The sequence below is a fragment of the Sceloporus undulatus genome, chromosome 2 (genome assembly GCF_019175285.1).
Source record: "Sceloporus undulatus isolate JIND9_A2432 ecotype Alabama chromosome 2, SceUnd_v1.1, whole genome shotgun sequence".
In the NCBI taxonomy this organism is placed as follows: Eukaryota; Metazoa; Chordata; class Lepidosauria; order Squamata; family Phrynosomatidae; genus Sceloporus; species Sceloporus undulatus.
This window is the reverse complement of record NC_056523.1, coordinates 241,215,802-241,229,626: the sequence shown is the minus strand read 5'-3', so window position 1 is coordinate 241,229,626 and position 13,825 is coordinate 241,215,802. Positions and strand designations below refer to the sequence as shown.

Genomic DNA, 13,825 nt, shown 5'->3' with positions numbered 1-13,825 from the left:
GATTATGTCTTCCTGCATGGCAGGAAGGGTTGGACTGGGTGGCCCTTGTGGTCTCTTCCATTTCTATGATTCTGCATTTGTTCCTCTGGCTTCAAATGAGTATGGTGCAGCAGGGACACTCAGGGGTGTAAGTATTGGGCAAAGGAAAGGCACTGTCTCCCAAATAAAAAAAATCTGTTCCTTTAGTCTGCAAATCTATAGCATTGTAGAGAGACACTGGAAATTGTGTGCATTTAGAACTCCTATATTTACTATGTTTGTATTCCCTTGATAACCTTAGTTTGCTGTTTTTCTTTGGATGCCTAATCCAGTATTTCTAAATGAGCAACTTAAATGTTAAATTACTGCACCACAATGCTAGAAATGGGGGTACAGACGGAAAATGCCATTTGGGGGAACATACTTATTATTGGGGTTAATGTTCTCATTTTGCCCTCCCCCTACAGTAGCTATTTCCCAGAAAGACTCCACAAAATATTGTTGCTATACAATTTAATTTGCCATGTGTTTTATATGGGAGGCTGCTTGGCACCAGTGAGGTTAATGGGATACTGAGGGCTTGGGATTTACGTACATATCCCTTTTGTTTTATGTCAGATGGTCAGAATTTAAGAGATAAATTCTTACCAAGTATAACTCAGGGCTTCCAATCTCAAAATAATAATTTATTTTTAGGAGAAGAACAAGAAAAAGTAAGAAAAAAATAAAATAAAAATAAAATAAAGGAATAACATTTTTGAAAACAAGGCCGGTTATTTTTTTAAAAATACCCTGTAAGTGGCTATAACTATTAAGTAAAATTGGTAACGTAAACTCAGTTCTACTGGCACATAAAATCACTAGCAGCAATGATCAAGGCATGCAAACTGAGAAGCATTTACAGTAAATTATTATGAATAATAAATTCAAAAACCCTTTGAGTATTGCATTAATTTTTAATTATACATTAATTTGAATAGCTTGTCAAAAGAATTTTTTTTTAAAAAATGACACACTAATGACTATAATTTTACCACTCCAAGTATCTTCCAGAATAAGCACAGTGGCAGCACAAACTACTCTTTGATACTGCTTGGAAATAATGGAGTAGAATCTCTAGTATAATATGTAGCGCAGACCTGTGCAGCTTGGCATTAACCAAGCCAAGCAGTCACCAGCCATACTGTAGTTGTGAACTCCTAGTTACTTGACAATGGAGGTATGTGGCAGTCCCCATCAGGCAGCGAAACCAGAAGATTGGTCAGATCTCAGGCGGACATACATAGTTTAGTGTCCAATTTGGAGGATTATAGGTCCGATCTAGAGAACAGGTTGGAATGATGTATACTATTATGCTTTTAAAAAATAACTCTTTGCTATATCCTGTGTTTCCTATTTTTGAATTAAGACTGGCATAAATCTTTGATTTCTAAGAAATATACCAGTTGGTATTCAGTAACAAACTTGCAAATAAGATCAACTAGCTTAGAGATGGGGAAAGAATAGCCTTCTTTGTTGGACTACAGCTCTTATAATCTCTCACTATTGTCTATGCTCACTCAGGCTGATGAGAATTGCAGTCTAAAAATACCTGGAAGGCTATACATTCCCCTGTCAGATGCAATGAATCAAGGATGCAAGTCAGCTCAGGTACCTGGAGAGTAATAAAACTATGTGGAGTCAGAGGTTTCTTTGAGTGAGACAGGTGCTAACACTGCTGAAGAACCAAGACACTTTCAGTTTCAAAATGTCTCTTGCCTTGAAGAGGACAGTGGTTGCAGCAGAAAATGTACATATGCCTCCTGAGTCCACCTAGTTTCCCCCCCCCCCCCCGATGTACCTGTCGACTGGATTGTGGTCACAGTAATATCCTGTGTGGCTGTTTATAGAAATGGTACTAAATATATTTTAACTCCAAATGTTCTATAAAATTCAAATTTCTGAAATACATTTCCTATTTACACATTTTTATAACTAAACTAGCAAGGCTTTCCTACTCCTCTGATATAATTTCTTATTAAACATCTACTCGTAAAACAAAAACAAACCAAAAACATACAACCTTAAAGGTAATTTCCAGTTCAGGTTTCTTGTATCAAACAACTGTCTAAAATAGTAGGAATGCTATTTTCTCTAGGCAGTATAAATATATGGCAGTGAAAATTTGATTCTAACTGTATTAACTGTATTAACCTAAAATTAGATGTCAGCTTGAAATTTAATCTGAAGAAACCTATTGTCAACAGAACTAAATCTTGAATGATTAAAATGTCAATGCACAGGCCTGGCATATTTTAGGTGTATATGCAGACTATGCAAGACAATATTTAAAATCAAAAGCTTTGCATGCCTGCAGGGTCATGAAGTGGTGTTTGAATAAAATAAAACTCTTTCCCCCTCCATTTCCTAGGCTTTGTTTCTTTGTTAAACTATATGTGCAGATTGTTTCTGTTGGGAGTGGACACGGTGTACTCATAATCTGGTCAGAGGTTTTACTCTTATTCATACCAATCACATTAACTTACAATGCTCAAAGGGTTAATGCAAGGCATTACCATAAAAAGAATTTTCTAACATTAGAACTAACCACTTCATTTATTATTCTGTTCCAGTTTTTTTTTATTCACTAAACAAGCAATCTAGCAACAGTACTAGAATTCCCTTTCCTTTTAACCATATACATAGAAGCTGACCTGTAATGCAGGAATAAGGGCCCAATTATCATGAACTGGGACTGCTTATGAACCAGTGTTACATGTTCTGAAATTAGTGTTATGTGTGTACAATGGGGGGATTTCCCCTAAAAGTCATCTTTTTATCATGCTATTCCATGAATGAAATTAGACTGAATCATTCTCAGACTAATCTGTTTTCTTGCTGATTAACCTTGTGACCACTATGAAACTATTGAATGATTTACCGAAAATAATTTGAGAAAATTGTTCCCAATGGTTACAAATACCTCGTTTAAAATTAAATAAATTGTATGTTGTTCTGTACATTCCTGAAAGACGGTACCATCAGTACTGTTTCAATCATTATTACCCATGGCAAACCAAATGTGATAACATTGCACATCAGTAATGTTTCAAAAAGGTGATAAATGTCTAAAGTAGTGTTGTAATTCCAAGTTATAATACAAAAATAAGCACAAAGCAAAGCATTTGGACTAGAGAATACAAATATATGTTAATTTAAAGTGACAGCACCAACTGTTTTGCATTCTTGAAGAGCTTATAAATCTAGGCCCTGCATCATCAGATAAGACGTTTCAATAGTATGAGCTACTGACACACTTATTGATCACTGGATTACTTGTTTAAAAGCCAAAAAGTTTTCATTTTAAAAACCATTATTCTTTAAAACAACCTTTAAAGACAAATGTCTCACAAATCTAAGTTAAGTCTCGTGTAGTGTCTCCAAAAGTGCTTAAAACATGTAAGTAATCTCAGTACTGCATATCCATGTACAGGTTGAGCCTCCCTTATTTGAAATTATAAATATTCCAATATTCAAAATTGTCCACATGGGTGGCTGAGATAGTGACACCTTTGCTTTCTCATGGTTTAATATACACAGGGTTTGGGGGCATCTATACTAAAGAAATAATGCCATTTGATACCACTTTAACTGCCATGGCTCCATCATACAGAATCTTGGGATTTGTGGTTTGGTGAGGCACCAGCACACTTTTGCATAGGAGGCTGAAGACCTTGTAAAACTACAAATCCCAGAATTCCATAGAATGAATGGAGTTATAGCACTTTAAGTGGTATCAAGCTGTATTATTTCTACAGTGCAGATGCACCCTCAGTTTCATGCACAAATTATTTAAAATAATATGTTCAAAATTACCTTCAGGCTATGTGTATAAGGTATATATAAAAAATTAATGGATTTCATGTTTAGACTCTGATCTCCAAGAGATCTCATAGAATCATAGAGTTGGAAGAGACCGCAAGGGCCATCCAGTCCAATCCCCTGCCATGCAGGAAATCTAAATCAAATCATCCCTGACAGATGGCTATCCAGCCTCTGTTTAAAGACCTCCAGGGAAGGAGACTCCACTACAACTCCGAGGAAGAATCCACCGTTGAACAGCCCTTACTGTCAGGAAGTTCCTCCTAATGTTGAGGCATAATCTCTTTTCCTGTAGCTTGCATCCATTGCTTCGGGTCCTGTTCTCTGGAGCAGCAGAAAACAAGCTTGCTCCCTCGTCAATATGACATCCCTTCAAGTATTTAAACAGGGCTATCATATCACCTCTTAACCTCTTCTCCAGGCTAAACATTCCCAGCGCCCTAAGTCGTTCCTCAAAGGGCATAGTTTCCAGACTCTTCACCATTTTAGTCACCATCCTTTGGACATGCTCATTATGCATATGAAAATATTCCAAAATCCAAAACACTTTTGGTCCCAAGCATGTCAGATAAGGGAAGCTCAAGCTGTACTACAGACAGGAAAAATTTTCTATCTTTTATGTTGTTAAATAGTTGAGTAGTTTGCTAAAGATCATACCAAGCATTCAAAGTGTTATGTGGAGACCATCAGGCTAGACATTCTGAACCACAAACCCATGACTTTCTAGTGCACTGTTCAAATTACACAAGAACTGCAACTAGAAGAGAAATTTGGGAGGCCCTGGTATATGCACAAGGCATTAGATCAGCTGTTCCCAACCTTTGTTGGGCCGCGACCCCCATTCCGGGCAAAAGTCCCGCCCGCGACCTCCCTCATTGGTTGGGAGGAGAGGAAGGGGCGGGACTTTCGACTGCCTACAAGCCCAGCAGGCTTTGCGGCTGGATGTCCCGCCACTTCCCAGCCTCCCAACCATTCAGGGAGGCCACCGGGGAAGAAGGGCGGGACTTACGGTCACAAAGGCTGCTGGGGCTGGCAGTCCCGTCCCTTTCGCCTTCTCCTCCCGGGTGCCTTTGATGGCACCCGTGAGGAGAAGGGAAGGGGAGGAGGTGACCCCGGCCCCTTCTCCTTGCGGTTGCTGGCGCTAGCGCCGGCACCCGCAGGGAAAAAGGGAGGAAGGGGAGGCAGGGGGGAATCCCAATCTGGTGACTTCCAAGAAGGGGCCGCGACCCCCAGGTTGGGAACCCCTGCATTAGATACATACACGGGAGTTTCTGAATCCCAGCCCTTGGAGATCAGATTTTTGAGAATGTTAAGAAATGGTATATAGGTACAAGAAATGTAATGTCAGAATCTAAATGATGTGGTTTAGTCTGCATCTGCACTGCAGAAATAATCTAGTTTGACACCACTATAACTGCCATGGCTTAATGCTATGAAATCCTGGAATTTGTAGTTTGTTGTGGCACCAGAATTCTCTTACAGAGAAGGCTAAATATCACACAAAAATTCCGAATTCCGTAGCATTGAGCCATAGTTAAAGTGGTGTCAAACTGGATTATGTCTCCACTGCAGATGCAGCCTTACTCATTATACTGGAGAGAATAGTAAACTATTCATGTTGTGATCTGTTCTATACTGTTCAGAAATAAAATTAAAGGTAGAAATTATCAACTGTCATTAAATTGGGCATTAAATGTGTACCATATACATCTAGGTTAATGCAAACTACTTTTAGTATTTATTAATTATTTTTCACTGCATTTCTGAAAATATCTAGCTGCCAAAATCCATTATACTGGCATGGTTGCATTGCAGACTAGAACACAACTTTTTCTCTAGATAAGGGATAAGTTACAATGATGACTTTTTGGCACATTAAATACAGTGATCAACTTGGAAGGGGAAGTGGAATCAGAAATTTTATAAGCCCTGTCTGTCTCTCAAAAAAATTGCATCTTTGTCATTTTTCTGCATGAACAACATCCAGTATTCAAAAGAAAAGAACAATTATGAGAATATGTAGAAGTTTGCCATCTGAAAAGGATTATACCAGTGAATAAACTGCATCTAATACAGAACATCATTATTAGACCCTTATAAAACTATGCTGAAAAGTGTTTCTTTGTTATACAAGTGTAAACATTTCATAATAGACAATGAGAGGGAGTAATTGTCACAGCTTGCTTTAAAAACATTGGTGAGGGGTACAGTCATGATGAATTTTGAGGGGGGGGGAGAATAAGAACACATTTAAAAAACAGTGTGAACTGAATCATAATGGAACGTCTGAGGGTAAGTTTAATGATGTGGCAGAAATGATTAGGCCTCTATGTAGCTCAGCCTACACTGCTGGCAGGCTTCAAATTCTGCAACTCTAAGCAACTTTTAAAGCTTAGTTTACAAACAGAGATCTTCAGATTTTTAAAAAGTAAATCTTTAGAATTTCTCGAAGCAAGAAAAAGCTAGGATCAAACCTGTAAATACCAATAATTCCATATGCTGGTCAATCATTTGGTGACTATAACCACACACATCGTCTTTCTGACAAATGACAAACAAGGCTCTTAATATTTTACACAGGCCTTGCTCCAAAGTCTGTAAATTTTCTTTGTGCTTTCCTTCATTTTTGGTTTGTTTTGATCAGACTAAGGAAATTCAGGTATCTTTTAAACCAAATGTTTAACCCATTATACCTATGACCAGTCAGTTAGAATAGAAGGGAAACAATACATAGCATGATTTAACAATTAAATAAAATAGCAGACTGACAACCCCCCACCATCATATGCACAATTGAAATTATATGCTGCTTTAAAATTCTGCTTACTTTATTTTTAAAATTAAAAGTAGATAAGGGTTTAGAAATATATATATATATATATATAAATTCTTGTTTGAGAATTGGCTAACCTATTTTGTTGACTTTTGACATTGTTAAAGCTAGTTTTGTTTTCAACCTCTCCCCACACCCAACCAAGAAAATCTGATTAGTAATAAAGTGAAATTCAGCTATAAATAAGAAATAGGCTGTCACTCTAAGAGGGATAGTATATATAATTAAAAAAAATCTTGATATCTGAAAACTATGTAACCTGCCCTTACTGTTTAGGAAATTTGAGGAGGGGGGAAAGAAAGAAGACAGGCACACTTTGTTGAATCAATGTAAGAGTTATTAACAAGAAAAATCTTAGCTTCAGTTCTGTTTAAGGCACCATGTAATAGCCGAGGTACAATGATCCCTGATGTACATTCTTAAATGGCAATGGTCCGTCTAGCCACCTACTCAAATTCTACGCAATTGGGAAATAAGTACAAGTGACATGTGCCAGTTTCACTGCCTTTTAAATATTTTTGTATAAAATGAAATCCACTTAAGAACCAGGAATTATTTTGAGCAAAATTACAATGCAGGTTGCTACATTCCTTGCATCCTATAAACTATCTTTAACAAGAGCAGCAGATTGAACTATCATGAGGAAAAGGGCATGGGAGTTAAAAAAAAGTCATCTGAAAGGAATGGTTTCCTGCATGTCCAGAAGGAAATAACACTTAAAAAAAGAAAGAAAGAAATCAAGATGCTTTTAAAAACTTCAGTATTTAACATCTGTAGTTTCACTGAAGAGCAGAAAGCATCTTGGTAGTGGTCCCATACGTGTGTGAGGTGCATAATCCACCAAGTGCTACTGTTTACAAAACCTCCACTCATTTAAAGGTGGTTTGACTTTTTGTTTGAATCCAAAGATGGTTTTATGTGACTCTTTGTGCATGCTCTATTAAAATGAATGGAGGCTGCATGGAATCATTTATTTGGGCAGACTATACTTGAAATCAGTAGTTTTAAAAAGAGAGGACTTGGTATGCAAAAAATTAAAACTTTTTTTTTAAAAGGAAGCTTGCATTGTCTATAATGGTGTCATCTGTACATTTATTAAGTACACATTACCACATGCTATCAGAGCTTTTGTTTATCCTGCAACCATGAGAACCACTCTTTCTCTGAGAAAGACATCAGACTATGTTCTCTAGAATTATAAGAAATTTTCAATATATCCCCTGAACATTCTGAAATGTATCAAAATACTAGCATCTTCCAGTTCTCTCCAAAGAAAGCTGCCTTTTACTAACGATTTAATGCAGCTGCTGTCAAATGAGCATGCCTCCAGTGTAAATCAAAGAGGAAATTTCTTGATATTTCAGAGTGCAATTAATTAAAAACCCTATTTATACGAAATCACCATGACTAACAGTTAACATTAAAATATTTTGTAAAAACTATGAAAAAATTAAATTACTTTTAATTATAAAGAGGACAAAAAACATTAACATTAAGCTTCGCAAAAATGCTTCTTGACTCTTGAAACTAAGAAAACTCTATATTAAGCGGCCAGTGTAAAATGATTGTATTTACCGTTCCCCCCCCAAAAAAGAGACCTGGCAAAATACATACACCCATTCCATTTCACAACTCCAGTAAAAGTAATGTTCAAGCACAGATAAAATTTGACAACAGTCAGCTTTCAGACGTCTTTTTTTCATCCCTCCCCTCCCCCATGATAAGCCCAATATCAACAGGGCTAATATAATCTGGGATAAAAAGAGCTTTAATATTTGTTAGACTGCAGTATATGTATTTCCAGTAGTACTGCACTGTCTGATAGTTTGAGTAGCTGTAACAATGTGCTCATTGTGAAGAGGGTTCAGGAGGCTCTGCTGTACTCCACTCTCCAGTACTGGCTGGAGGCAGCCCACCTGGAAGGCCTGACTAATTTCAGTCTTCTCTCTCTTTGCTTGCGGTTCTCCAGATTCATCCAACTCTTCATCTATTTCACTTTCAACTTCACTGCCTTCATCTGCACAAATAAAACCACAATGAATCTTATAATCTGAAACAGCCATATTACTGTGAGATGCAAATATTAAAAAACCCATCAATATCCTTATTCAGTGATACTGATTGTTCCTAGTCCAGACAACACCTGGCACCAACTAAACTGATTTGCAGGTGTATCTGACTGAACTCTGTGTTTTTCCCTGCATATCCAATTAGTCTGTCAGTGATTGCCTTTTACATTTCTACTATTTCTAATGGCTTCTATAATTCTATAATATGGTATCTGTAATTACAACCATACTACCACAGTTTCTGAACTATTTGTTTAGTTTTGAACTTCCAACTGAAACTATCTCAGTGGAGACTGATCTCTCATTATTAGCTTAATCTGGATTAATGCAAATATTCAGCAATTCATAATGTGTGTCGATTAAACAGTGTGTTTATTAAACCTGGTTTACATAGACAAACAAGTTAAATGGCCTTTGTAGTATTATTCTTGAAATCTTTTATATATTATATGTTTTATATAATAAAGAAGGGATTTGATCCAAACGCACTTTGTATGAGCAGAAACCAGAGCCTGAAACACCTCTCCCACCATTTTCCATTCTGATTTCAGTTTCCACAATTCCCCAGTCAACATAACCAGCAGCCATGCTAGCTGGCAGATTCTATGTGTTGCAATCCATAAAATAACTTTTCAAAACTTTGGTAGAAATAAACTTGCATTTATGCAAGATGCCCACTCCCTAAAATATCCCTGATCAATCCGTTGAGAATCCCTTGAACCTCAAAGGGAATTATTAAGGAGAACAGGGAAGTGCAGTGGGAAAGAAAAGCACAACTGTCTGAACAGAGGTCCATCTGAAATTTGCTGAAGCCAACCAAAGACTGATAACATACATAACACTAACCTTTGTCCATATTTCCAGGAGACATTGCATTTAAGTCACCAAACTGCAGCAGAAAAATATAATTAATATCTATTTATTGAAGTGTTTTCCTTAAAATGTCAGCAATCAAATTCTCTATCAAATCTTATCATATCCCAGCTCCACAGAAATAACATGAACAGCAGTCATGATACCATGCAGTAGGTCCAGACTATGCATAGATCACTGGGTTTACATCACTCATTCCTTAAAGGTGACAGTGATAGTGAGAAAATGTCACATTGGGTATTTACCAACTTGGTTTCTCTGTCACTGCCGAGCGACAGGCAACAAGACCAACTGAGGTCTTGCAATAGCCAAAAACATACAGACTTTGCTGACTCCTCCCTTCCAGCTATCCTAGAGACCAGTTCTCTTACAGTCAGCCCTCCATATCTATGGATTTTTTATCCATGGATTCAAGTATCCATGGCTGGAAAATATTTTAAAAATATATACATTCCAAAAAGCAAACCTTGATTTTGCCATTTTATATAAGTGACACCATTTTAATGGAACCTGAGCACTACAGACTGTTATCCACGGGGGGTTCTGGAACCAAACCCCAGCGGATACCAAAATAAGCAGGATCCATGTCCTGATTATTGTACAGGGAGGTAGTTCCGATGTTCCATTGGGCAGAGATAACAGTTCTGTCCCTTTCAGTCCAATACATCCAGGGATTTGTCAGTCTCCAGGCAAACTTCTCAAGAAGACAGTCCTTGCTCCCTTGTGGTGGAGTTTACACCAAAAGGTGTAACTAGAGAGAAGATTCTACGCCTTCACCATGGACATATCTGTGTTACCACAAATCACAAACTCATCAGGAATTTCACCAGGTTTCCCTGTCCATGAGCAGAGGGCATGAAGGCCCTATAGTGTTGGTGGCCAAAGGATCTTCTGTACCGCTTCCCTCTCATCACCAGGGTGATGAGAAACACCCCTTTTGTTCAGCTCAGAAGCCCCCCCACACTGGATACACTGGCTTGGCCTGCATGAAGTGAACCCCAACGCTGCAGAAAACTTGGTTAACAGAGGGCCAAAATATTCAGAATAAAACAAGTGATCAGAAGGCTCATCCTGATTGGAACCAGAATCAAACTACTCCCCTTCTTCCTATTCAGAATCACCAGCATTGCTCCTGGACTCCTATAGGAGCAGAAACACCACACTGGAATCACTACCCACATCTTCAGAGGAGTGAGTACTGCCTTTCTTTTAACAGACAGGCTCTGAGAAGAGATGACTTTACTTGAAGGTCCCTGTGAAGCCTGAGACCCCCCCTCTTAGCATGCTTCCTAGACAACACTCTGAAAGACGACAACACTAAGAAACTGCTAAGGAATCTTTAGCAGAAGTATCTGAGGCCCCCATGTGGCCAAACTGTGATGTATCTTGGGCTTCCAAATGTAGTTTTAACTGCAACATTAAAGACTGCATAATTTCTCCAGAGACTGCTGCATTGTGAGGCTTTTGTTTATCTTCCCCTGAAAATGCTACCTGATGAGGCAGTCATCTCTCCAGCAAAGACCTCAACAATTATACTGGTGCCTCATCCCTCAAGGGAAAAGATGGAAGAATGAAACTGGTGATGTTAATGGCTATGCTGGTCCTGGTTATGAAACTGGTTGTGCTGTTTCTGGCCATGCTGCTTATCATGTTGCTCTCTATTAAGTCAGAGTACTGGCCCATCCCTGGTCAAAGTCTCATACTAAGCCTCTAGCCTTTAGAGTGTGGTTGATAACCTTGGGATCTGGCTGGAAGGGAGGAGGGGGGCTGACTCAAAATGGCGGGCATTACACACACAGCTGAAAAGGTCCCTGTCAACCTGTTCAATGCTTTGAGCAAAGCAGGAAGAACAACTAGTCTCTAGGATAGCCAGAATGAAGAAATCAGCAAAGTCTGTTTGTTTTTTGGTTACTGTTAGATCTCATTCTTCTTTCCTGTCTCTTGGTGGTGACGGAGAAACTATGGTGTGTGGATCCCTCCTCTCTCCAACCCAGATAATATGTATATAACAACAAACATTTTGTAATATTTAGTAAATGAATGCAAAGATCATGCAATGGCTACTTCACACTTTATTTCATAAGGCATTCTGTTAATTTTACCCCATGACAGGGTAAAATCAGTAGATCTACAAAAATAGATACTGTACAAAATAGAAGTGCAATATGTGTCTTGAATATGTATAATAGCCAAATATTACGTAGACATTCAGTTTATAAGATCTGTAATTACTTTTGGTTTCAAAAAGGTGGCATCTGCATTATTCATTCTCATGTGGAATTTAAAGAATATATTGATAGGTCAATTGGTTATTAGTAAAGAAGAAGGCAGTGTGATGTTGTGGTTTGAGAACTGGACTATGACTCTGGAAACCAGGGTTCTCAACTCAGCCATGAAAACCCTTTGGCTGACCTTGGGCATGTCACATCTCTGTCAGCCTCAGAGGAAGGCAAGAGTAAACACCCTCCGAACAAACCTTGCCAGGAAAATCGCCTTAAGGCTGTCATAAATCAGAAATTACTTAAAGGCACACAACAACCGCAACAACAACAACAACAACAACAAAGAAAATAGCTATTAAGAGTATATAAAATCCATTTTGGGAGAAAAATTAATTTCATTTATGGTGACAGCAAAATCAAAAACTATTTTTATATCCATCAAACTCAAATCTTGCATTCAAAAGATTCTTTGTAACCATTAATCTATTTCAGCATAACAACACATATTTACTTACCAAATGAATACAGTTTAGATAAAATTATTTATAATTCATCATTAAAACAGCTAATAAAATATTGTAATTGTGAACTTACCTCTCCCATGACTGCAATAGGTGTCTCTCCTGTGGCTTGAGCAACACGATGTTCAACTAAGTAAAACATGTATTCATCATACAATAGACGAATCAGATGAAAAGAACCAAAGCTAGCAGCACTGCGCAAGGTTAAATCTCGAATAACCATTGAACTGTACAAAAATGAAAGGACAAACAGGAAATAATATAACCATTCCAATTCAGAAACCTCAGAAACAGAAGTATCTACTTCCTGGTTTAAATGAATGAGAATTTGATGTTATAGTAGATGTTCTGTTCAACTCAAGACTATCTTAAATGATAGTTTAATGTTGGCATTTTCCAATGCACAATACTAAAAGAGCAACAAATGCCTGAACGCAAGGCTAGGCAACGTGGATTCATGCACCACAAGTATCCCCTGAGCCCTTTTTGTGCCTCCCCAATTTAATTTTTTTTTTATTTTTTAAAAATTTGATATCATGATTTGCTGCCAAAATTCTGGGGCACACAGTTAAATGCACTGTAGTTGTCAATAAGAAAAAGAACTGAATACAATATAGTCAATGGGATAGTTCTTCTTTTTTAGTTCAATATCAACAGTCAGTATCTTATTAATTAAAGTCAATTAATTGCATTTAAGATTCATTTATATATAACTTTATAATTTGGATTGTGCCTCTGAAGACCAGGGTTTGATTCCCAGCTTGGCCATGAAATGGACTGGGTGAACTTAGGCAAGTCATGTCTCAGCCTCAGGGAAAGATAATGACAATCCTCCTCTGAACAAATTTTGCCCAGAAAACCCCATGACAGGTTTGCCTTGGGGTTTCCAGAATTCAGAAACCATTTGAAACCACACAACAAGAACAATAAAATTAAATATGAGTAGAAGATTTCATTTGTTAACAATAAATGGGGAATTTTTAAAAATGAATTTAATTATATTTAAGGAAGAGTTAATTCTAATTAATTTCATCTAATTTTAATCAAATTCAATTAATGTATGTTTAATTTAAAATTAACAACAAAATATTAGGCAAACCTGAAAGTAGACTCCAGTCTTGTGAAAACGGTCCAAGCTTGATTCAGCCTTACATCCAAACTAGGACATTCCTTTTCTCAGCTAGTATTACATACATTACAAATATGGGGAAATGATGCAGTATATATGTGGGAGTGATTGCAATTAATCAGTGGTGAGTGATGTGCACATTGATTACACTGTATTACAACTCTACATGTAGCTGAAATTCATAACAAGATGAATACTAGTTTATTAATGGAAATAACGCACTACCAGGATAGGTCAACGTATGGTTAACAGGCTCTAGATGGGCCATGAAAGTTTTAGCTTGGAAAAAAGAGTACATTTGACCACACAGTGGCATTCCCAAGGTCTGTGGAAAAATC

The 13,825-nt window shown here is 37.5% G+C and overlaps 1 protein-coding gene across 3 annotated transcripts in view; it reads right to left on the bottom strand.

The window, feature by feature from the left end:
- Window positions 1–4,285: 4,285 nt before the first annotated feature.
- Window positions 4,286–13,825, bottom strand: part of RFX3 (regulatory factor X3) — a 183,611-nt gene continuing 174,071 nt past the window's right edge. For all 3 annotated transcript variants that reach the window (XM_042453967.1, XM_042453969.1, XM_042453968.1), the window contains 3 exons: window positions 12,432–12,585; window positions 9,589–9,631; window positions 4,286–8,690 (listed from right to left, as the gene is read on the bottom strand). In XM_042453967.1, the coding sequence (XP_042309901.1) occupies window positions 8,452–8,690; window positions 9,589–9,631; window positions 12,432–12,585 (436 nt within the window). In that variant the 3' untranslated portion in view covers window positions 4,286–8,451. The remainder of the gene's footprint in view (window positions 8,691–9,588; window positions 9,632–12,431; window positions 12,586–13,825) is intronic.